Source organism: Lepus europaeus, chromosome 21 (genome assembly GCF_033115175.1).
Source record: "Lepus europaeus isolate LE1 chromosome 21, mLepTim1.pri, whole genome shotgun sequence".
Lineage (NCBI taxonomy): Eukaryota > Metazoa > Chordata > Mammalia > Lagomorpha > Leporidae > Lepus > Lepus europaeus.
In genome coordinates this window covers 56,579,648-56,604,500 of record NC_084847.1, presented here as the reverse complement: position 1 = coordinate 56,604,500, position 24,853 = coordinate 56,579,648, and the positions used below count along the sequence as shown (strand labels likewise).

Sequence of the window (24,853 nt, the reverse complement as noted above, 5' to 3'; positions counted from 1 at the left end):
TAAGTTTTTTATTCCAGACAGTAGTCCTTTGTCAGAGGTATGATTTGTAAGTACTTTGTCCCAGTCTGTAGCTTGCCTTTTTATTCTCTTAAAAAAGGCCATTTGCTGACTAAATATTTTGAATTTTGATGGTGCCAAATCTAAGAACTCTGAGTAGTCCTAAATCCTAAAGATTTCTTCTATGTTTTTCATAAAAGTTTTATAGTTTGACATTATGTGTGAGGTAGAAACTTAGGTTGTTAAGGTGTTTTTGTTTTTGCTTATGGATATCCAACTGCCCTAGAACCATGTGCTAAAAAGTATAGCTTTTGGGGCTGGCACCACGGCGTAGCAGGTAAAGCCGTGGCCTGCAGTGCTGGTATCCCATATAGGTGCGGGTTCGAGTTCTGGCTGCTTTACTTCCGATCCAGCTCTCTGCTATGGCCTGGGAAAGCAGTAGAAGATGGCTCAAGGCCGGCGCCACAGCTCAACACGCTGATCCTCCGCCTGTGGCGCCAGCACCCCGGGTTCTAGTTCCTGTCGGGGCGCCGGATTCTGTCCCAGTTGCCCCTCTTCCAGGCCAGCTCTCTGCTATGGCCCAGGAGTGCAGTGGAGGATGGCCCAAGTGCTTGGGCCCTGCACCCACATGGGAGACCAGGAGAAGCACCTGCCTCCTGGCTTTGGAATCAGCGCGGAGCGCCGGCCGCGGTGGCCATTGGAGGGTGAACCAACGGTAAAGGAAAACTTTTCTGTCTGTCTCTCTCTCTCTCACTGTCCACTCTGCCTGTCAAAAAACAAAAAAAAGATGGCTCAAGTTCTTGGGCCCCTGCAGCTGCATGGGAGACCTGAAAGAAGCTCCTGGCTTTGGATCAGCGTAGCTCCAGCCATTGCCATCTGGTGAGCAAGCCAGTAGTGGAAGACCTCTCTGCCTCTGTGTAATTCTGCCTTTCAAATAAATGAAAAAATCTTTAAAAATATTTAGAGAATATAGCTTTCTTCCACTGAATTGCTTCTGTACCTTTTTGAAAACCAGTTGGCTGGGGGCAGGCATTTGGCCTGGAAGTTAAGCTGTCCCTGGAACACCCACATCCCACATGGAGGCACCAGTGTTTGAATCCCAGCTCTGATCCTGAATGCACACCCTGGGAGGCCGCTGTGACAGTTCAAGCAGTGGGTCCCTGCACCCACATGAGAAATGCAGAAGCAGCACCTGGCTCCTGGCTTCAGTCTAGCCCAGCCATGGCCACTGTAGCCATTTGGGGAGTGATCCACCGGATGGAAGATCTTTCTCCCCTTCCTCCGTAAACTCTAATCGTCAAATAAACTAAATTTTAAAAAATCAGCTTGAGGCCAGCACCGTGGTTCACTAGGCTAATCCTCCGCCTGCGGTGCCCGCACCCCGGGTTCTAGTCCCGGTTGGGGCGCCGGATTCTGTCCCGGTTGCTCCTCTTCCAGGCCAGCCCTTTGCTGTGGCCCGGGAGTGCAGTGGAGGATGGCTCAGGTCTTGGGCCCTGCACCCGCATGGGAGACCAAGAGGAAGCACCTGGCTTCTGGTTTCGGATCGGCGCAGTGCGCCGGCTGCTATGCACCAGCCATGGCAGCAGCCACTTGGGGGGTGAACCAACGGAAAAAGGAAAACCTTCTCTCTCTCTAATTCTGCCTGTCAAAAAAAAAAAAAAAATCAGTTTGAAAGGCAGAGTTACAGATGAAAAGAGAACGGGCAAGACAGAGAGATCCATCTCCCATGTGCTGGTTCATTTCCCAAAAGCCAAAATGAGTGAGGCTGGGCCAGGAGCCTGGAACTCCATCTGGGTTTTTTGGGCCATCTTTCATTGCTTTTCCTAGAAATATTAGTGGGTAGCTGGCACAGAATCAGAGAAACCAGGATTCAAACTGGTGCTTCTATGAGATGCTGGCATTGTAACTGGCAGCTTAACCCACAGTACCACAATTCTGGTCCCTGGATGGAGTTCTTGGCTTCTGGCTTCAGCCTGGCTCAGCCCTCGCCATGGCAGGCATTTAGGGAGTAAAGCAGGAAATGGGGGCTCTCTCTGTCCATCTGTTTCTCTTTTTGTGCCTCTCAAATAAAATAAATTAAAAAGCTAAATAAATTAGACATACAATCTTTAAAAAATATCAGTTAGGGTCAGTGCCGTGGCTCAACAGGCTAATCCTCCGCCTAGCAGGGCCGGCACGCCGGGTTCTAGTCCTGCTCGGGGCACCGGACTCTGTCCCAGTTGCCCCTCTTCCAGGCCAGCTCTCTGCTATGGCCCGGGAGTGCAGTGGAGGATGGCCCAAGTGCTTGGGCCCTGCACCCCATGGGAGACCAGGAGAAGCATCTGGCTCCTGCCTTCGGAACCAACGGCAAAGGAAGACTTTTCACTCTGTCTCTCTCTCTCTCACTATCCACTCTGTCAAAAAAAAAAAAAAAAGAAAAAAAAAAAAAGAAAAAATATCAGTTAATCACTTAAAATTTCAACAAATGATGAATTAATAAAATGTTGTACATACATACAATGAGTATTAATTTGGCAGTAAAAATGAATGAAGCACTAATACTGCTACACAGATGAACCTTGAAACCATTGCACTAGGGGCCGGCGCTGTGGCACAGGGGGTTAAGCCTCTGCCTGCAGCACTGGCATCCCATATGGGCACTGATTTGAGTCCCAACTGTTCCACTTCTGATCCAGCTCCCTGCTAATGCTCCTGGGAAAACAGTGGAAGATGGCCCAAATTACTTGGCCCCTGCACCCACGTGCAAGAGCCAGAAGAAGCTCCCGTCTCCTGGCTTCAGCCTAGCCCAGTCCTGGCTGTTGCAGCCATTTGGGGAATGAACCAGGAGATGGAAGATCTCTCTCTCTCCCCGCTCTGCCTTTCAAATAAATAAATAAATCTCTTTAAAAGAAACATTAGAGACAGACATCAGATCAGTTATTGCCAGAGTCTGGGGAAAGATGGAGGGAAAAGGTTCTAGGTTTCTATTCGGTGATAAATTAACTGCAGTGATGGCTGTACAACTATGATTTCACTAAGAGCATGGAATAGCACATACAAAGTGAACTGTATCTTTTTTTTTTTTTTAAAAAAAAGATTCATTTATTTATCTGAAAGAGAAAGAGGCAGAGGCAGAAGGAGAGTCTTCTATCCATTGGTTCACTTCCCAAATGACCACCACAGGCGGAACTGGGCTGATCTGAAGCCAGGATCCAGGAGCTTCTTCTGGGTCTCCCTTGTGGGTACAGGGCCTGAAGCACCTGGGCCATCTTCCACTGCTCTCTCAGGCCATAGCAGAGAACTGGATCGCAAAAGGAGCAGCTAGGACACGAACCGGCTCCCATTCAGGATGCTGACACTGCAGATCGGGGCTTTAACCCACCGTGCCATAGTGCCCCCCCCCCCTTATTAAGTTTTATAATTAAGTACTCATTTAACAAACAGGAGCAAAGCAGAGAAATAGTCATATTTCTGAAACAATATACAGAAAAAGTTGTGGTAAACTCTTTTCTTGGACACAAGTAACTCATAAAATCTGTTAAAAAACTCTACAAGCTTACCCTTTTCAGGGTAAAGAGCTTCAGCAGTTATTTCTTTTCTTTTATTTTTTTGCCAGGCAGAGTTAGACAGTGAGAGAGAGAGAGAAAGGTCTTCATTCCGTTGGTTCACTCCCCTAATGGCCACTAGGGCTGGCGCTGCGCTGATCCGAAGCCAGGAGCCGGGTGCTTCCTCCTGGTCTCCCATGTGGGTGCAGGAACCCATGTACTTGGGCCACCCTCCGTTCAGCAGTTATTTTGTCAGTAGGAATCACAGATTGTAGAGAGATGCAGTAACTAGCCACTCTCAGATACTGGTGACGCTCGTGCAAGCCGCGAACAATCACTGGCCAGGTGGTTTATGCTAACACCACAGCCCATTCTCATCCAACTTCAAGATTACTTTTTCCCCAGCTTAACAGCATCCCTGCTTCCACAGTCTTCCCATCACAGAACATCACCAGCGGGAAGAAGGAAGCCAAGACTGTAAACACTGTCAAACCAGTCCTTGACAGTCCCTCCTTGGCCTGGCTGCCACCGTGTGAGCAGCCTGTAACGCGACCTCTGTCACTTACTGCACGAGGCGGGAAGGCCTGCACCGAAACCTCACACACTCTCAATGACACTCACGGCTTGCCATTACCTTGTTCAAACTTGAAATCTATGTAAGAAAACTGATTCATTTCTTTTCTCTTTTTCCTTTTTCCACTGGTTTCTGGTGATAGCTCCTGCCACTTTTTAATGGCATCAGAAAAGGCCTAAAAATTGAGAAAGGGAAAGGTTACCACAGTAAACAGAAAACAAGGGTATGTGAAACGGTGGCACCTGCCAAACCTCAGTCGGATTCCCCACTTCACTCTTCCCTGATGGCTTCCGGACAGGAGTGCTTGTCAGAGCCTAAATGTTTACTGACAGGTTACACCGTGATGCTGAAGTAACACCCTGGCAGTAGGGACTCCACCTCAGAGCACCCGAGACTCTTGAGAAAGCACTCCCCACCATGAGACTCTGGTCTGAAACTATGGTCACAGTGCACTGCATCCCACTTGGCAGCACACAGAACTCCCTAGCATGACTGCTCAAGCTCAAAACAGATAGGCTGCACCTGGATTAACGTTAAGCCTGTAATCTGTCTACTGTCAAGATTGTCATTGATAGGCTGGCACCGTGGCTCACTAGGCTAATCCTCCGCCTTGCAGCGCCGGCACACCGGGTTCTAGTCCTGGTTGGGGCGCCGGATTCTGTCCCGGTTGTCCCTCTTCCAGGCCAGCTCTCTGCTATGGCCCAGGAGTGCAGTGGAGGATGGCCCAAGTCCTTGGGCCCTGCAACCCATGGGAGACCAGGAGGAAGCACCTGGCTCCTGGCTTCTGATCAGCGCAATGCGCCGGCCGCAGCGCGCCACCTAAGGAGGCCATTGGAGGGTGAACCAACGGTAAAAAGGAAGACCTTTCTGTCTCTCTCTGTCCACTCTGCCTGTCAAAAAAAAAAAAAAAAAAAAAAAAAAGAAAGAAAGAAAGAAAAGAAAAAGACTGTAATTGATATTAGTTTCGAATAGGCCTTAGGTCAGCTTGACCCTAGTAACCAGGTATTCCCTCTTCTCTCCTTGTGGATTTCGCCTCTCTTCTCACCTGATCCCCTCTCCATGCCTCATTCGGGCTGGGAAGGTTACCTTCTACAGGTTGAGGACCCTCAAAAATCTCATTCCCGGTCCACATTAACGCCTTTTTCACCTGCTCAACTGCCTAGTGAATTATTTTTACACAGATGTCTCACAGGGCTTACTCTGCATGTAATCAATACTTCCCAAAATCAATTCAGGATCCCTCTCTCTAAACCAGCCAATGACACCATCATCTTCTTTTTTAAGGGAGAACATTTGTTTATTTGAAAGGCAGAGTCACAGAGAGACAAAGGCAAAGAAAGAGAGGTCTTCCATCTGCTGGTTCACTGCCCAAATGGCCACAATGGCTGGAGCTGAGCTGAGCTAAAGCCAGGATCCAGGAGCTTCTTCCGAGTCTCCGACGTGGGTCATCTTCCACTGCTTTCCCAGGCCATAGCAGAGAGCTGGATCAGAAGTGGAGCAGGGGACGGCACTGTGGCGCAGTGTGTTAACACCCTGGCCTGAAGCGCCGGCATCTCACTGGTCTCTGCTATGGCCTGGGAAAGCAGTAGAAGATGGCCCAAGTCCTTGGGCCCTTGCACCCATGTAGGAGACCCAGAAGAAGCTCCTGGGTCCTGGCTTCGGATCGGCACAGCTCTGTCCGTTGCGCCAACTGGGGAGTGAACCATCGGATGGGAGACCTCTCTCTCTCCGCCTCTCCTCTGTGTAACTCTTTCAAATAAATAAATAAATAATAAAAAAAGAAGTGGAGCAGCTGGGACTTGAACTGGCACCCATATGGGATGCCAACACCACAGGTGAAGGCTTTACCTGCTACACCACAGCACCAGCCCCTACATCACCATATTCTATTTCTACACCTCCCATAACTCCTGGGATCTTCACTGATGTTCTTTAGTCTTTTTAACCATATCGCATATAGAGGCTCCCGACTAGAAACCTGTGGGTTCACTACTTTGTTCTCATTCAAATATTCTTTCTAGGCCAGTGCCGCGGCTCACTAGGCTGATCCTCCACCTGCGGTGCCGGCACACCTGGTTCTGGTCCCGGTCGGGGCGCCAGATCCTGTCCCGGCTGCTCTCTGCTGTGGCCCAGTAAGGCAGTGGAGGATGGCCCAAGTGCTTGGGCCCTGCACCCCCATGGGAGACCAGGAGAAACACCTGGCTCCTGGCTTCAGATCAGCACAGTGAGCCAGCCGAAGCAGCCATTGGGGGGTGAACCAACAGAAAAAGGAAGACCTTTCTCTCTGACTCTCTCTCACTGTCCATTCTGTCAAAAAAAAAAAAAAAAAGACAAATATTCTTTTTAGATAGCAAGGGAAGCCCCACACGGTACAAACATAAATCGGCACTTGGCAGGAAACTGTATCTTTTTTTTTAATTTTTTAATTTTTTATTTTTTTTTATTTTTTTATTTTTGACAGGCAGAGTGGACATTGAGAGAGAGACAGAGAGAAAGGTCTTCCTTTTGCCGTTGGTTCAGTCTCCAATGGCCGCTGCGGTAGGCGCGCTGCGGCTGGCGCACCGCGCTGATCCGATGGCAGGAGCCAGGTGCTTCCCCTGGTCTCCCATGGGGTGCAGGGCCCAAACACTTGGGCCATCCTCCACTGCACTCCCGGGCCACAGCAGAGAGCTGGCCTTGGAAGAGGGGCAACCGGGACAGGGTCGGTGCCCCGACCGGGACTAGAACCTGGTGTGCCGGCGCCGCAAAGGAAACTGTATCTTTAAAATGCCTAGAGGTGCCAGGTTTGTGGCGCAGTGGGTTAGGCTGCCATCTGCCATGATGACATCCCATACTGGAGCACCAGTAAGAGTCCCAGCTGCTCCACTTCCAATCCAGCTCCCTGCTAATGTGCCCAGGAAAGCAGCGGAAGATGGCCCTAACACTTGGGCCCCTGCTACCCTCATGGCAGACAAGCTACAGGCTCCTGCCTGCCTGGACCAACCCTGGTGGCTGCGGCCATCTGAGTGAACCAGCAAATGAGTATCTCTGACTCTTCCTTGTTCTCCATCAATCTGCATTTCAAACAAATAAATAAATATTTTAAAGATAATAAATTAAAGGAGCCTTTCTCTATAAAGAGTGACAGATAGGGAAGGAGAGAGAGAGATCTTCCATCTGCTGGTTCACTTCTCAAACGGCAACAACGGCTTGGACTGGGCCAGGCTGAAACCAGGAGCCTAGAACTCTATCCAGGTCTTCAGCGTGGGTGCTTTCTCAGGTGCATAGCAGGGAGTTGGACTGGAAGTGGAGCAGTCAGGACTTAAACCAGTGCTCAACAGAATGTTGGCGCTGCAGGTGGTGACTTAACCTGCTGTGCCACAGTGCTGGCCCCCTCAAAATGTTGCTTTAATAGTAATTCCTTCCTTCTGAGACCTGCTAGTCTACATACCCCAAAGGCACCATGGCTACTCTCGATTCAGCCTTTGTGCGTATCCTTTCTCTGGAAGAACATCGCTCCTTTAAGACGGCTTAACCACCACCTTCATCTCTTCCCTACTGCTCCCAGCTCTCAGGGCTTTTGGAAGACTCATCTTACTGTTCTAACCATCCCTGACCCTGGCCCCTCCTAACAGCTTCCTCTGGAAGAAAGCTACTTTGTGTCCATGGATCTCAGCATCCTCAGGTCTAGTCCTAACCCATCAGGAAGTCAGCCAGTATTCACAAAGCTCAGCTCAAAGAACCTAGGAACAGCAAATGTTCAAGAATAGTGTTCCTTTTGTTGTTTGACATTTCTCCCAGCTTCAACATTCACAAATCAGACAGGCACTCAACAGTTCTGAGAACTGAGGTACTCTGGTAAGATACTGGAGACATCTGTGACAACTGCCAAAGCTTCTGTAAGGATGACCTGGAAGCACTACAATGGCATGTTAAGGATGTGAAGGGTGAGGGATGGACACAGATTCAGAAGCCTGGTGGAGATCAGGCCCAGAGATGGGAATGTCTCGCACGTGCAGACACCAGGATGACAAAGCCATGTGGTGGGAGCAATCTAGGAAGCCCAGGGGGAGATCCCCAGACAGCAGAAGCTAAACAGTGGGTAAAAAGATGGCCCTATGGCCGGCGCCACAGCTCAATAGGCTAATCCTCCGCCTTGCGGAGCCGGCACACCGGGTTCTAGTCCTGGTCGGGGCACCGATTCTGTCCCGGTTGCCCCTCTTCCAGGCCAGCTCTCTGCTGTGGCCCGGGAGTGCAGTGGAAGATGGCCCAAGTGCTTGGGCCCTGCACCCCCCATGGGAGACCAGGAGAAGCACCTGGCTCCTGCCATCGGATCAGCGCGGTGCGCCGGCCGCGGTGGCCATTGGAGGGTGAACCCACGGCAAAAAGGAAGACCTTTCTCCCTGTCTCTCTCTCATTGTCCACTCTGTCAAAAAAAAAAAAAAAAAAAAAAAAGATGGCCCTAGCCACTAGAATTAACTCCCTCAAAGGAAGGGGGCTTCGGCTGCTCATTAAGAAATTTCTTGTGGGGGCCAGCACTGAGGTGTAGCAAGTAAAGCTGTTGCCTGTCAAGCCAGCATCCTATATGGATGCCAGTTTGATTCCTGGCTGCTTCTCTTCCAATCCAGTTTCTTGCTAATGGCCTGGGAAAATCAAAAGATACCTACTCATGTTGGAGACCGTGAAGAAGCTCCTGGCTCCTAGCTTTGGTCTGGTCCAGCCCCAGCCATGATGGCCATTAGGGGAGTGAACTAGAAGATGGAAGATTTTTCTCTGTCTCTCCCTCTGTCACTCTGCCTTTCAAATAAATAAATGAATCTTTAAATATACCTATATATTTATTTAGGCTCCTTTATTCTCTCTCTTTTTTTAAGATTTTATTTATTTATTTGAGAGGTAGAGTGACAGACAGTGAGAGGCAGAGACAGAGAGAGGTCTTTCTTCCGCTGGTTCACTCCCCAGATGGCCACATTGGCCGGAGCTGTGCCAATCCGAAGCCAGGAGCTTCTTCCAGGTCTCCCATACGGGTGCAGGGGCCCAAGGACTTGGGCCATCTTCCACTGCTTTCCCAGGCCACAGCAGAGAGCTGGATTGGAAGAGGAGCAGCTGGGACTAGAACCGGCATCCATTGGGATCCCAGAGCCACAGGCAGAGGATTAACTCACTGCGCCATGGCGCCGGCCCCTATTTTTCAAAGATGGAAGATTCTGTCTTTTCTTCTGTAACTCTGCCTTTCAAATAAACAAAATAAATCTAAAGAAAAAAAAAAAAGGCCGGCACCGCAGCTCAATAGGCTAATCCTCCACCTAGCAGCGCCGGCACACTGGGTTCTAGTCCCGGTCGGGGTGCCGGATTCTGTCCCAGTTGCCCCTCTTCCAGGCCAGCTCTCTGCTGTGGCCCGGGAGTGCAGTGGAGGATGGCCCAAGTGCTTGGGCCCTGCACCCCCATGGGAGACCAGGAGAAGCACCTGGCTCCTGGCTTCGGATCAGCGCGGTGCGCGGGCTGCGGCGGCCATTGGGGGGTGAACCAACAGCAAAGGAAGACCTTTCTCTCTGTCTCTCTCTCTCTCACTGTCTACTCTGTCTGTAAGAAAAAAAAAAAAAGATACTCCTTGTATGGGCCATGGCAGGCATTCAACAGTCTGCGGCAGTATTTTCAAGACAAAGCCTGGAGTCTGCTGTGGCACAGCAGGTTGGTCTGCTGCCTGGGATGCCTGGATCCCTATGAGCACTGGTTTGAGTCCTGTGTGTACCACTTCTGATCCAGCTCCCTACTGATGCTTCTGGGAAAGCAACAGAGGATGACCCAAGTGCTTGGGCTTCTGCCATCCATGTGGCAGACCCAAATGGAATTCCAATATCCTGGCTTTGGACTGGCCAAGCCCTGGCCGTTGTGACCATTTGGAACAAGCACATGGAAGATCTCTCTCTCTCTCTCTGTCTCCCATCCATCGCAAACATTCTCTGTAACTCTGCCTTTCAAATAAATAATTTTTTAAACAAGAAAAAACTAACATGCAAAGGATCTTCAACACAGTGAAACAATGTCAAGTGTGGATATGAACACCCAGACTAAGGGGGCTAGCGCTGCGGCACAGTGGGTTAAGCCCCGGCCTGAGGTGCTGGCATCCCATGTGGATGCGAGATTGAGACCCAGAAGAAGCTCTCCTCTCTTACACAGAGGCAGAGAGAGCGAGCGAGCAAGCGTACTATCTTTCATCTGCTAGTTCACTCCCCAAATGGTGGCAACAACTGGAGCTGGGCCAATCCGAAGCCAGGAGCCAGAAGCTTCTGGGTCTCCCACATGGGTGCAGGGGCACAAGGAATTGGGCCATCGTCTACTGCTTTCCCAGGTGTACCATCAGAGAGCTGGATCAACACTGGAGCTTCTGGGCCTTAAACCAACACCCATATGGAATGCTGGCACTGCGTGCAGTGGCTTTACCTGTGACACCACAGCACTAACCCCTACACCACATCTTCTATTTCTACAACTCCCTTAACTCCTGGTTAGATTAGTGATTAAACGTCATCCGTCAGGAAGGCCCTCCTGAAGCCCCTGTGTTCTTAGGGGCTTAAGTACTTAAGGGCCTCCTGTTTCTCCCTTTTAAAGCATCCTGTAGTTTTCTTTCAAAGTACTTATCACAGATGCTCCTGGCTTTGGGTTGGCTCAACTCTCGCAGTTGTGGGCATGTGGGGTGTGAAATCAGTAGATGGAAGACCTCTTTCTCTAACTCTTTCAAATAAATAAAATAAATCTTTAAAAGTAAAATCCAAGACAAGGAACGTCATCAGATACAGAATTCAGGAAATGAGCCAGGAGAACAACACACGGAACTCCCAAGATGAGGCTGAAGGCAGGCTTCCGGAAAATGGCTGTGTAGCAAGAACAGAGATCAGCAAGAGGAACCAGGAAGAGGAAGGCAAGTTTGGGGCAGATGGACTGAGGGGTAAACTGACAGCTGACAATAGAAAGAGCTGTATTTGAGCTGTCAGGTGTGAAAACATTTAGCTGGAATAAAAAAATTATCAAAACAATAGGAAATCGGGTCAGTGCCATGGCTCCACCTGCGGCGCCAGCATCACATATGGGCACCGGATTCTGTCCCAGTTGCCCCTCTTCCAGTCCAGCTCTCTGCTGTGGCCCGGGAGTGCAGTGGAGGATGGCCCAAGTGCTTGGGCCCTGTACCCGCATGGGAGACCAGGAGGAATCACCTGGCTCCTGGCTTCGGATCGGCGCAGCACTGGCTGTGGCGGCTATTTGGGGGGTGAACCAATGGAGGGAAGGCCCCCCCCCCCCACTGTCTAACTCTATATGTCAAATAAATAAATAAATATTAAAAAAAGAGAAATCTGACATATAACAGGCACTAGGTTATGGCTTTACACACATTACTACCTAATCTTCTTGATAGCTATCTAAGATTCTCTATCTACATTGAAAGAAAACTAAAGGTCGACAAGTTGAAGACACTTGCTCAAGTCACATACTAACAAGTAGCAGAAATAGAACTAGGATCCAAGGTGGAAGAAAAAAAAAAAATCAAACATAAGTTTGATCAAATTTCTAAATCTATCAACTTAAACAACAGAGGAACTAGATAATGACACCACAGGGATGTAGGCAATGAAATCTAGACTGTCAAACCTACAGGACAGACTCAATGCTTTCAACAAATAAGCTGTAAGAAAAAATTCAAGTAAGGGCCGGTGCCGCGGCTCAACAGGCTGATCCTCCGCCTGCGGCACCGGCACACCAGGTTCTAGTCCCGGTTGGGGCGCCAGATTCTGTCCCGGTTGCCCCTCTTCCAGTCCAGCTCTCTGCTGTGGCCTGGGAGTGCAGTGGAGGATGGCCCAAGTGCTTGGGCCCTGCACCCCATGGGAGACCAGGAGAAGCACCTGGCTCCTGGCTTCGGATCAGCGTGGTGCGCTGGCCACAGTGGCCATTGGGGGGTGAACCAATGGTAAAGGAAGACCTTTCTCCCTCTCTCTCTCTCTTACTGTCCACTCTGCCTGTCAAAAAAAACAAAAAACAAACAAAAAATCAAGTGAGAAGGAAACAGAACCTAATAAGAAATTCAAGTAACTTATCAATTGTAGTAAATAGCTTTTACTTGTATATAACCAAAGAAGTCACTGAGGGGCTGCCACTGTGGTATAGTGAGTAAAGCCACCATCTGCGGCACCGGCATTCCATGTGGGCATCAATTTGAGTCCCAGCTCCACTTCTAATCAAGCTCCATGCTAATGTGCATGGGAAGGCACTGGAAGATGGCCCAAGTGCTTGGGCCCCTGTGCCCACATGGGAGACCCAGAAGAAGCTCCTGGTTCCTAGCTTCAGATAGGCCCAGCTCTAGCTGTTGTGGCCATTTGGGGAGTGAACCAGTGAACAGAAGACCTCTCTCTCCCTGTAACTCTGCCTTTCGAATAAATAAGTAAATCTTTAAAAAAAATTGTTAAAGGAACTGCCAACACATCCAGAAGTTGTGACATGGCATTTTGATTATGTTTTTGAAAGAGTATTTATCTTTTTTTGTTATTTTTTAATTTATTTTCCCCCCAAAGAAACCATTTATCTAAGGAATACAGACTTCATGCATTTCTTAAGTACAACTTTAGGAATATAGTTTTTCTTCCCACTCTACCTGCCATCTCACCCACTCTCCTTCCCCTCCTCTTCCTCCCTCTCTCATTCCAAGTCCCATTCTCCACTAAGATCCATTTTTGATCAACTTTATACACAGAAGACCAACTGTATACTAAGTAAAGTGTTCAACGATTTGCACAAAAAAATCCAAAACACAAAACAAAAAACTGTTCCTCAATAGTCGAGATAAGGGCTGTTCAAAATCATTGCATCTTGAAGTTAATTTCACTTTTTTTTTTTTTTAATTTTAGAAACTTAATTAACTCTAAGGAAGCACCCAAGAATAATGATACATCTTTTGGGAGCACTTAGACATAGTTATACTATAACTCTTTGAGGACAGAGGTTCTGCGTGGGAAGTTAGTGCACAGTGTCTCTTGCTGTTAATTTAACAACTAACACTCTTATGTATGACATCAGTGATCACCTGAGGCTTTTGACATGAGCTGCCTAGGCTATGGAAGTCTTCTGAACCCACAAACTGTCAGTATTTAGACAAGGCTGTAAGCAAAATGGAAGTTCTCTCCTCCCTTCAGAGAAAAGTACCTCCATCTTTGATGACCACTTCTCTCCACTGGGGTCTCACCCACTGAGATTCTTCATGTAGGACATTCTTGCCTCAGTGTCTTGGATTTCCATGCCTGAAATGCTCTCAAGGGCTTTTCAGCCAACCAGAATGCCTTAAGGGCCGATTTTGAGGTCAGAGTGCTATTTAAAGCGATTGTCATTCTATGAGTCTGCTGTGTGGACTGCTTCCCATGTTGGAACATTCATTCCTTTTTAATTCTATCTATTATTATAACCAGACCCTTAACCCTATCTATATGATCACTTTAACACTTAAGATGGTATTTTTACCACCCAGCTTAAGAGGATTTGAGGTTCCATGGCAAGTTTTTAAACTGTACCCTTAGAAGTAAGTCCGTAGGAATGTATACAGAACTAAACAGCTTTAGAGTATATAGCTTTTTTTTTTTAACAGGCAGAGTTTGACAGAGAGAAAGGTCTTCCTTCCGTTGGTTCACCCCCCAAATGGCTACCATGGCCAGCGTGCTGTGCCGATCTGAAGCCAGGAGCCAGGTGATTTCTCCTGGTCTCCCATGCGGGTACAGGGCCCAAGCACCTGGGCCATCCTCCACTGCCTTCCCGGGCCCCAGCAGAGAGCTGGACTGGAAGAAGAGCAACTGGGACAGAATCCGGTGCCCCTACTGGAACTAGAACCTGGGGTGCCGGTGCTGCAGATGGAGGATTAGCCTAGTGAGCCACGGTGCCGGCCTAGAGTATATATCTTTTAAAGACAGACACTGAAATAGCTGTGGAGGAAAAAGATGAGATATTTGTAATTTGTTCCAAAACTGTCTGGGCAGGGATAGAGATGCACTGAGACTAAGCATGAGCTGATAATCACCAAAGCTGAATGCTGGGTGAACAGGGGCTGGTTAGAACACAATCTCTACCCTCGTATGCTAATAATACATGTGTGTGGGCAAATCCAGAGGAGTGTGACACAATCTCCACAGTGAACATGACTTCATGAGTGGTCCTGTTTACAGGTGCCACAGAAAAGCCATACCATTTGTACAATCCAGAAATGTTTGTGAGTACGCTGCCCATCCCTTGGTCTATACTATAGCTACTTTCCAGAAGATAGAACTCCTGTGCAACTTTAACACATAGCAAGCCTAAGTTCTAAGTTCTAACTGGGTGCAAATTTTCATTTCCACCACAGAGTATTTCCTCTGAAACATACCTCTTTAATTCACATAGCATGACCCACCCCACTTCAAAACCCATGTAAATTTCTAAACACAACAATCTCAACAACAAAAAAAATACAAACACCAGAAGCTACAGAAGGACCAGAAACATGCAGCAAGTGAGGAGGAAATGCACAAAGAGAACTGGATGAGTTTTTCAAACAAAGAGTTTCAAAGCTAGGAAGTAGCTCAGGAGAACCTTTAGATGAATTTTCCTGTCATTCAAAGCTGCCTGAGGATTGCGCAAGGTTTACCGAAGAGTTGCAACATAACTACAAAAATCTACACCACCCATTCAAATGACTGGGCAGTGTAATGACCAGACCCTTTGTTTTCTGGTTTTTTTTTTTTTGGCAAACAGTAGGTGGGAAGGACACCTGCTAGTGCAGTTTCTTCCACGGGCACCTGGATGGGGCTCTCCCCAGGCACCATCAGGACGAATGAGACCACAAGAGCCACTGCTTACTGCTGCCATTTCCCCATTCCTCTGGGCTCCCCAGGAACTGAAAAGTTGCAGAGTCCTGCTGCAGGCCCACAGATGTCGTGCAAATAACTTTGGGGAGTCTGACTTTCACGGACAGCACAGGCATTCCCTACCACGCAGCACTGGGAATGAGACTCGGAAGCAGAAAGCTCCAACTTCCCTTCAGAGGAGCTTTACCTAAAATTAACCCACGATTCGGATCGGCAGCTGCCTGAGTCTGGAGGCAATGAAAGCGCGGGCTAAACTCAGCATGAGCCACATTCACCTGCGGCTCACCTTCCTTCAGGTAAGACCAGCAGGCATCTTAACCATGACAGTCACTTCACGTTTGTCTTCTGGAAAAAAATACACGTGAGTGTTTGCTGAGATCCACAGAGAGCTCTAGGAGGGTAAGGTTTAATGCAGCGGGGGCGGGCCTCTGCTGGCGCTCAGTCCTCTGGGAACTGCCTGCTGCTGTTCTCAGATAAGTACTGTGCAGGGCACCTCACTAAATGAGTACATCTGTGTCAGCTCAGTAACCAGTACCACCCCAGCTACGTAGCAGAGGCCCTAACGTGCCATCTTATTTCAGGCCCTGAGAGTAAACCCTGGTGCTGTCAGCAGCTGCCCACTCTGAGGCAAGCCATCAGCTGGACGCAAGTGTGTTCCTGGGTTCCTGTAACTGGTAATAGAGCCATTGGGGGATGGCTGTATGACCCTGTCAACAATCAGGAAGGAGCGGGACTGGAATTAACCTTTTGTCCTCTAATCATCCTTTATTCCATAAGGCTGCTGTCCTCCATGTCTTCATGGTCAGACTAATCTATCATTTCTTTCCTTTTTTAAAAGATTTATTTATTTGAAAGGGAGGGGGAGAGGCACAGGGGAAAGAGGAATATAGACAGAGATCTTCCATTTGCTGGTTTACTCCCCAAATGGCCGGCAAGGGCTGGGGCTGGTCCAGGCCAAAGGCAGGAGCCTGGAGCTCCACCTGGGTCTCCTGGCTAGCAGGGGCCCAGCCACTTGAGTCATGTTCCACTGCTTTCCCAGACACATTAGCAGGGAGCTGGATCAGAACTGGAGCCTGCTACATCAGAATGCTGGCCCCATCATTTCTTTTCAGATCTTCCTGTCTACTTAACCCCACCCCAACAAACACCTTCAGCTCTTTGCCATCACAACCATCCCCATTTCCAGAAGATGAACCACCCACTGTTAGCACAGGAAGCAGCAGTCAGGAGAGGAAAGGCAGGTCGAGCACCTTGCGGGTGATTGCATAGTGTCCTCTGAGCTCATGCAGGGCCCACTTGATGTCCTGGCTGCTCAGCATTTTGAAGTCGGCCATCAGGAGGTCGGCAGCTTGGATGAAGCAGCGCTGGTCAAGAGGAGCCAGTTTGGAATAGTCAAAGAAGTCTACTTTAGGCAACTGGAATGAGAGGAGCACACAATGAGAGGCTGGTGTTTCCAAGGGGAATCACTGTGGGACAAGTACTGCCAAAAAGAATAATCGTTTGTTCTTACAACTCCTCTATAATGAAGGTTTCTAGCCCTATAAACAGAACAGTGGCTCAGAGGCCAACGACTGGCAACTCGTGTCTCTAGATGGAACTAACAAGTGTACCTGGGGGTTTGAACGCATTTTTTCAGCTGGTTTCTCTCCATAAAACATTGTTTTCCCGTGACAAAATATTTAAATGAAAACCTCGAGTCTGTGCTAAGGGGGAGGATTAAACAATAGACCTTAAGTCAGTTCTGAACTACACTTTCCTTGACCATATAACATACTAACACCAACTTTAGATCATAATTATTAAAGTTAAAAAAAAAAATCAAACCATTACATCTTGATAATGGGATGTGGTTGAACAGTTACATGAACTGTTATACCAAAAGAAAAAAAAACACAAAGAATAAACTTCAAGTAATGATCAGCACACTGAAGGATTTACAGGGAGGTATGGTTAAGTGCTGTAATTTACTTGGAAATGCATTATAATAAAATGAATATTATAAAGATGTCCTGATGGAAAAACAGGAAACCTATGTAATAAAGTGGATTCCATAAAATGTTAATTTTTTAGTAGCACTGGTGGTAGGAACACAGGTTATAAATACAAAATATCTCAATCATTCTGTATGCTTGAAAATTTTCATAATAAAATGTTAAGAAAAACTCTAAAATGACACAAAGAATTTTGGCCAACTTCTGTTTCATTTTAGGAATGTGCTTTACAGCAACAAAAAATACAGAGGATTTAATTCCTTATGGGAGAGGAAGATAAGAATAACACAAGGCAGAAGTGAAATACACAATTCAAAGTGGCTGGAGCTGAGAGATGCCAGCGAAGCACAGATTTGCTCTGAAACCCCACTTTCCATCACAAATGTGTTCTGACAAGGCACTTTCTTTCCACAGCAATGATGAAGACAACAGCAGAGCATTTCCAGAAACAGCAAGACCAGAGCACAACACTTGCCTTTGTCTCATCCTGGCTGGCAAGCAGGCTGCTGCTGGGGTTTATAAGGACTCTATCTTCTCTCTTTGGATAATCTGGATTTTCCAGAAGAAAATTACAAAGTCTGCAAAAACAAATGATGTTACTTTCACACTACCTCCAGCTCTCGTATCTGCCCACTGATCCAAGTGCACTGTTTGAAAAAAGTCCGTAGTCACAAACAACGAGCCCATCAAGGAATGAAGGTGCCTGCACTCCAGAAAACCAAAGAAATGAAGAGTTACACTGAATTTCTATTTCTGATTAGCTTAAAGAGCAATGAACATGTTAATGAATGCAAGCTCCTCTGAAGCTTGTCTATTAGTTGTGTGTGATGTAATCAAGCGGTTGAAATTACTACCAGCTGTGGCCGGCGCCGTGGCTCACTTGGCTAATCCCCCACCATGGGCGCCGGGTTCTAGTCCCGGCTGCTCCTCTTCCAGTCCAGCTCTCTGCTGTGGCCTGGGAGGGCAGTGGAGGATGGCCCAAGTGCTTGGGCGCCTGCACCCACATGGGAGACCAGGAGGAAGCACCTGGCTCCTGGCTTTGGACTGGCATAGCTCTGGCCTTAGCGGCCATTTGGGGGATGAACCAACAGAAGGAAGACCTTTCTTTCTATCTGTCTCTCTCTCACTGTCTAACTCAACCTGTGAAATTAAAAAAAAAAAAAAAAAAAAGACTACCAGCTAAACTTTATGAAATTGAAGACTCAAAGTAGCTATTTTCTGGTCAAGAAAACAGTAAGAAATAGGAAAAAGTGTATTGTATATTCACAATTACAATTACAAACAGCTTGCAAAGACAGTGAATAACTACAAAAGACCTTCTGGTACTCATAAACACCTTACCTCAATAGTAATAAAAACCTCTACGAGCCCTGAGTTACGCACAGTTCATTTGGCTGAAGCAAGAGTGAGGAACAGATCATGTTTTCTTACAAAAGACCATACCCAAAGCCATTAGCCTTGTCTCTATAGAATGATTACTATCAAGTATTTCAGAGGTAAAAGAGTAACAGGGTAGGACAACACACATTGACGTATCACTACCCAGACATAACAAATGTTACCACTCCAGGCTCTTCACTCCAGGGCTTAATCAAATCACACAACTGCTCTTACGATGAGCCCACGTGGAGGGCACAGCTCAGACAGGGTCAGTCACAAGAAAGCTTTGCTCGCTGGGCAACTGGGGCCTACCATCTTCTCTGTCCTACTTCTATTCCTTGCGCCTGCAGATTCCTGGGATGATCCCACCCCCTCTCAGGTGCTCCATCCACAATTCTCATTCAACTCCCTTCCTTTCAGTTCTCTCTGGCCCAATGTCCACAGTGTGGCTCCTAATGATGGCAGGAGAGGTCTGGTACAGGAAACATGCCCATTTCCAGCTGCTTCTCTCTCACACCCAGACAATTTGGGGACTAGAAAACAAACTCACAGCCCAGGCCGGCTAAACAAAGTTCTCTCCTCCACCTCTTGGAAGGGCAACAGCTCCATTATCTTCTTCCTCACTGTCACGGCCAAGAGCCCCAGGTGGTCCTCATCTCTAAGCTCTCCTCTTCCTCCACACTATGGCCTCTCTGGTCTACAGACACAACTCTAAAAGTCTGGAGAGGAAAATTTCCTCTTCCTGCACAAATATTAGAGTTGCAGCTAGGGGAGTGACACCCTAGTCAAGAATTCTGAGCTCACTTTCTTTTATAACAGGGGTAGGAAATATCTGACTTGCCATGAAATCATTCGGTCTGGCCCTGCTAAGGCAACTGCAGGCAGGACTCGAAACTCACCAACTCTGCAGCCAGCAAATTTCTAAGCTGATAATCTTGTGTGGTTTGTGAACGATGTTGTAAGTATCCAAATGGACCTTGGCAGAAAAAACAAAAACAAAAAAACAAAGTTCCCCACTCCTTAGAGCCATGGTCAGATAGAGGCTCTCTGTCCTAGGATGCACTGGCCTGCACTGCAGGTTATACGCATCTCTGAAGGCTGACCCCAGAACTGTCAACATTAAGAATTCTCTACTTGGGCGCAGCTACTGTGTGCATCTGATTAAATCACTACTTGGGGCAGCCACAGCCCCAAATCAGAGTGCCAATTCAGGTCCCCAGTCCTCCGCTTCCAATCCAACTTCCTGCTAATACACTGTGGGAGGCAGCAGGTGATGGGCCCACACCACCCATGTGAGAGACCTGGATGGAGGTCCAGGTTCCTAACTTCAGCCTGGCCCAGCTCTGGACATTGCAGGTATGTGAAGAGACATCAGCAGATAGATCTATGGCTCTCTTTCAAGTAAGATGAAAAGAAATACCCCCGCCCCCCAAAGTATCCTATTTCTGCAGGAAAATACCTGGAGTTCTTTTTCTTCTTCTTCTTCTTTTTTTTTTTTTTGACAGGCAGAGTTACACAGAGAGAGAGAGAGACAGAGAGAAAGGTCTTCCTTTTTCCATTGGTTCACCCCCCCAAGTGGCCACTACGGTCGGCGCACTGCGCTGATCCGAAGCCAGGAGCCAGGTGCTTCCTCCTGGTCTCCCATGCGGGTGCAGGGCCCAAACACGTGGGCCATCCTCCACTGCACTCCCGGGCCACAGCAGAGAGCTGTACTGGAAGAGGGGCAACCGGGACAGAATCCGGCGCCCTGACTGGGACTAGAACCCGGGGTACCGGCGCGGCAGGTGTAGGATTAGCCACGTGAGCGGCGGCGCTGGCCATGAGTATTTGGAAGTGCCTTGTGTGATGGCTAGTACAGATGACAAGGGAGCATTTTGTGTTTATGTATTGGAATGACTGTTTCTGATCCAGTGTTGCAGTTCAGAGACGTCTCGTCTTTTTCTTTCCCTGACCTGGGCTCCACATTCATTACAGACGTGAACAGTGTGATTTGTGACCATCTGATAGCCTGCAAGGAGCTGCCTCTTTTTTTTTTTTTTTTTTTATATACAGGCAGACTGGACAGTGAGAGAGACAGAGAGAAAGGTCTTCCTTTTTGCCGTTGGTTCACCCTCCAATGGCCGCTGCGGCCGGCGCATCGCGCTGATCCGAAGCCAGGAGCCAGGTGCTTTTCCTGGTCTCCCATGCGGGTGCAGGGCCCAAGCACTTGGGCCATCCTCCACTGCCTTCCTGGGCAGAGAGCTGGTCTGGAAGAAGGGCAACCGGGATAGAATCCGGCTCCCCGACCAGGACCAGAACCCGGTGTGCCAGCACCGCAGGCGGAGGATTAGCCTATTGATCTGCGGCGCCGGCAGAAAAATACCTGGAGTTCTAAACAACTCCTTACATGTGCACACCCACTAGAGCCACACACCTGCCATGGAATACCACCTGCATGTCACGCCTGCCAGTTTATAAAATCGCGGTAACAGTGGATACCAAGACCAACAAACTGCTGGATCCTAGAGTTCCGGAAAGACAGGTCAGATAGAAGAGAACTATCTTTGGGGCTGGTGCTGGGACACAGCAGGTTACGCCTCCACTCGAGACACTGCACCTGGACTGCTGGTTCGAATCTTGGCTGCTCTGCCTCCAATCCAATTCCCTGCTAATGCGCATGGGAAGGAAGCAGATGGTGGTCCAAGTACTTGGTTCCTTGCCACCCACGTGGGAGACCCAGACAGAGTGCTGGGCACCTGCTACAGCATGGTCCAGCTCAATCTGGGGAGTTAATCAGTGGAAGGAAGATCTGTCTGTCTCTCCTCCTCTGTCACACTCTGCCTTTCAAATAAATCTTTTTAAAAAAAAAGGGTCTGGCGCTATGGTGTATGGGCTAATAAGCCTTTGCCTGCAATGCCAGCATCCCGCATGGGTACTGGTGCTAGTCTCGGCTGCTCCTCTTCTGATCCAGCTCTTTGCCATGGCCTGGGAAAGCAGTGGAAGATGACCCAAGTGCCTGGGCCCCATTTGAGGTGTGAATCTCTCTATCTCTGCCATTCAAATAAATACATTTTTCTTCAACAGAAAGAATTTGTTGGGCCAGCACTGTGGCGCAGCAGATAAAGCTGCCACCTGCAGTGCCGGCATCCCATATAAGCCCCAGTTCCAGTCCTGGCTGCTCCACTTCCAATCCAGCTCTCTGCTATGGCCTGGAAAAGCCACAGTAGAAGACGGCCCAAGTCCTTGGGCCCCTGCACCTATGTGGGAGGCTCCTGGCTCCTGGCTTCGGATCAGCACAGCTCCAGCCTTTGCGGCCAATTAGAGAGTGAACTGGCAATGGAAGACTTCTCTCTCTGCCTCTGCTTCTCTATAACTCTGCCTTTCAAATAAATAAATAAATAATTAATATTAAAAAAAAAAGAAATTCGTGAGATGGGTGTTGTGGGGATAACTGTACCCCACATCACAACGCTAATTCAAGTCTCAGCTCCTCTTCTAATCCAGCCTCCCGCTAATGCACGTGGGAAGGCGGCAATGATGGCTCAAGGTCTGGGGTCCCTGCCACCTACGTAACACACCTGGATGGAGCTCCTGGCTCCTGGCTTTGGCCCAGCCCAGCCGAGAGTCAGTTACAACAATACCCAGCCTGCTAAAATCGACTCTGCTTTCATTTTGGGTTACATTAACACATTTTATCTTAGCTGGAGAATCAACAACATCCTAGGAGCCCAGGGACTCACAGAAAGGAAAGCAGTGTTGGGAAAATCAGATTGTGGTCGGATACGACCTACTACTACTGGACATTCCATTGCCTTTTGGATTTCACAAGAATTTTTGTGCGTTTAAGGGTCAATGTTTGCTCCTGAATGACACCAAAGCACGAGTCAGTAAGTCTCTAAAAATAACACGTATGACTCAGGAGTTAGAACAAAACAGTATTAGAATCTGTCAATTTGATTAAATTTTACAACCAACCAACCCTGAAGATCTTTTAAAAAATAGGATGTTTATTTGCAGGAGAGGGAAACAAGTATACTACATTTTTGTGAGGTTAATACCTACCATAAATTCTTCAAAAATACTGAAACTTGGTATTTCCTATTCAAATACTTCTCTATCATTGACACTCCCCATAACGAATTAACAAGGACCACATTTCAGAACCATGAAAACATTAACAGAGAAAAAAAAAAAAAAAAGAAAAGAAAGAAAGAAATTCAATGAGAGAATTAAGCAATTCACACTGGAGGAAACTATAATCAGTAAACAAATAATGAAAAATGCCACATGGACTATTATCACAGAAATGCAACCTAAACATTAGGCGTCATTAACAACAGCAAAAGATAATCCCATCATTCAAATCTGGTAAAGAACTATGAAAGCAACTCACACACACCTCCCGCCAGACCGTGCCTGAGACTCTGTTTATCCTGAGTGTCTGGAGCTCCTGGCTTCCATGGCTGATGGTACACTTACAGAAGACAGACAGCAGACCACAAGGAAGAAGCATGCTTCAACACAGATGTTAAATGGAGGGAAAACCAAAACTCCCCTGAGAACTAGCAGTCCTCAAGCAGGACTGGACTCTCACCACTGGGATGGCCCCAAGACTTCAGGACAGCAATCTAAAGTAATCTGAGACTGACATTGCCCTGCACACCTGAGCAAAGCAGAAGCAAACCTGCTCTGGAGGAGCCACTTCTATCAACACCTCAAGACACGAGCTTGGAGTCCAATTCATTAACTACACAGGAAACAAGGCGCAAGGAGGGCTTGCAGAAACAGTCTTGATAAAGACCATGTTCACAGCATAAAGTAACTATGTTCTGCAATGTTTACATAATAAAGGGATCACAAACACAGGCAAAGAACACACGTTGTGGCACAGCAGGTTAAACAGCTGCTTGAGTCCGGCGCCGTGGCTCAACAGGCTAATCCTCCGCCTTGCGGCGCCGGCACACCGGGTTCTAGTCCCAGTTGGAGCGCCGGATTCTATCCCGGTTGCCCCTCTTCCAGGCCAGCTCTCTGCTATGGCCCGGGAAGGCAGTGGAGGATGGCCCAAGTCCTTGGGCCCTGCACCCCATGGGAGACCAGGAGAAGCACCTGGCTCCTGGCTTTGGATCAGCGCGGTGCGCCGGCTGCAGCGGCCATTGGAGGGTGAACCAACGGCAAAAAGGAAGACCTTTCTCTCTGTCTCTCTCTCTCACTATCCGCTCTGCCTGTCAAAACAAACAAACAAACAAACAACACAGCTGCCTGAAATGTCTGCATCCTTTACTGGAGTACCTGGGATTGAGTTCTGCTTCTGCTTCCCAGTCAGCTTCCTGCTAACGTGTTTAGGAGGCAGCCGGCAATAACCCAAGTAGTTGGGTTCCTTCCACCCACATGGGAGACCCAGATGACCTGGCTCCTGGCTTCAGCTTGGCCCAGCACGGGCATTTGGGGAATGTACCAGGGGGTAGAAGACGCTTTCTCTCTGTGTTAGTGCCATTCAAATGAATCAATCAATCAGAGAATCTTTAAAAAAAGTTAAAATGAAAAAAAAGTATTGAAATTAACACAGTTTACTTTAATAGAATATATCCTACCAAAAAAAGAACATAAGCTAGAAGAAAGCACTGAAGAACAGTGCATCTCAAACTAGAAGAGATGAGGTTAAGAGACATGAAGGATGGGGGGAAGAAGACCTAACAGAAGAGAGGAGAAAGGAGCAAGGCAAAGGGACCACGTGGTGCAATGGCTACAAAATCACACAAGTGACCAAATCACTAATCTATGGCCAGGTACATTAAAAAAATTTTTTTAAAGATTTATTTATCTATTTGAAAGGTAGAGTTAGAGAGAGGGAGAGAAAGAGACTTCCATCAACTGGTTCACTCCCCAAATGGTCTCCCCAATGGATGCAGGGACCCAAGTGCTTAGGCCATCTCCCATTGCTTTCCTGGGCACATCTGCAGAGAGCTGGACTGGAAGCGGAGCAGCCAGGACTCGTCAGTGCCCATATGGGAGGCCACGCTGACAGTGATTTAAGCTGTTATGCCGCAATGCTGGCCCCATATAGTTTACCTTCTAACTGTACTGCCTAATTGAGGTCTATACTCAGTGCAAACAAAGCATTAAGATTTGTTGATTTCACATTGCTATTATGAGGGTCTTAAAATTTAAGTAAAGTGAATGATAGAAAAAATGATGCATGGATGGAACAAATTTTCCATCAAAATAAACTCAGAGTAACTTGTCACATGTAAGAGGTCTGAACAGAAGCTGGCTTGAAGCACAAAGAAGGGAGAGACATCAGTCTGAAGTCTGAGGAAAGTCTCTATCGGAGCAACACGAGCTCCCGCTAAACTAGAAGAGCAAGTATCAAAATACTGGGCAAAGCCTCATGGACAAACAGTGGAGCCACTGATGCTTGACCAGTAGTTTTACGGGGACAATGTTCCAAATCAGTTTACAAATAGACAACTTGTTTTAAGAAGGGATGAGACAGGGCTGGCATGGCACAGCGGGTAAAGCAAGGGCTACCAAGAGGTGGATGTATTCCAGTCA

At 47.9% G+C, this 24,853-nt stretch overlaps 1 protein-coding gene across 1 annotated transcript in view; it reads right to left on the bottom strand.

The window, feature by feature from the left end:
* RNF216 (ring finger protein 216) overlaps positions 1 to 24,853 on the bottom strand; it is a 140,488-nt gene that overhangs the window by 92,693 nt on the left and 22,942 nt on the right. Inside the window, exons 6-8 of the mRNA XM_062180141.1 lie at positions 17,418 to 17,520; positions 16,202 to 16,366; positions 4,156 to 4,270 (exon numbers count right to left, since the gene is read on the bottom strand). Of these exons, the coding sequence (XP_062036125.1) occupies positions 4,156 to 4,270; positions 16,202 to 16,366; positions 17,418 to 17,520 (383 nt within the window). The remainder of the gene's footprint in view (positions 1 to 4,155; positions 4,271 to 16,201; positions 16,367 to 17,417; positions 17,521 to 24,853) is intronic.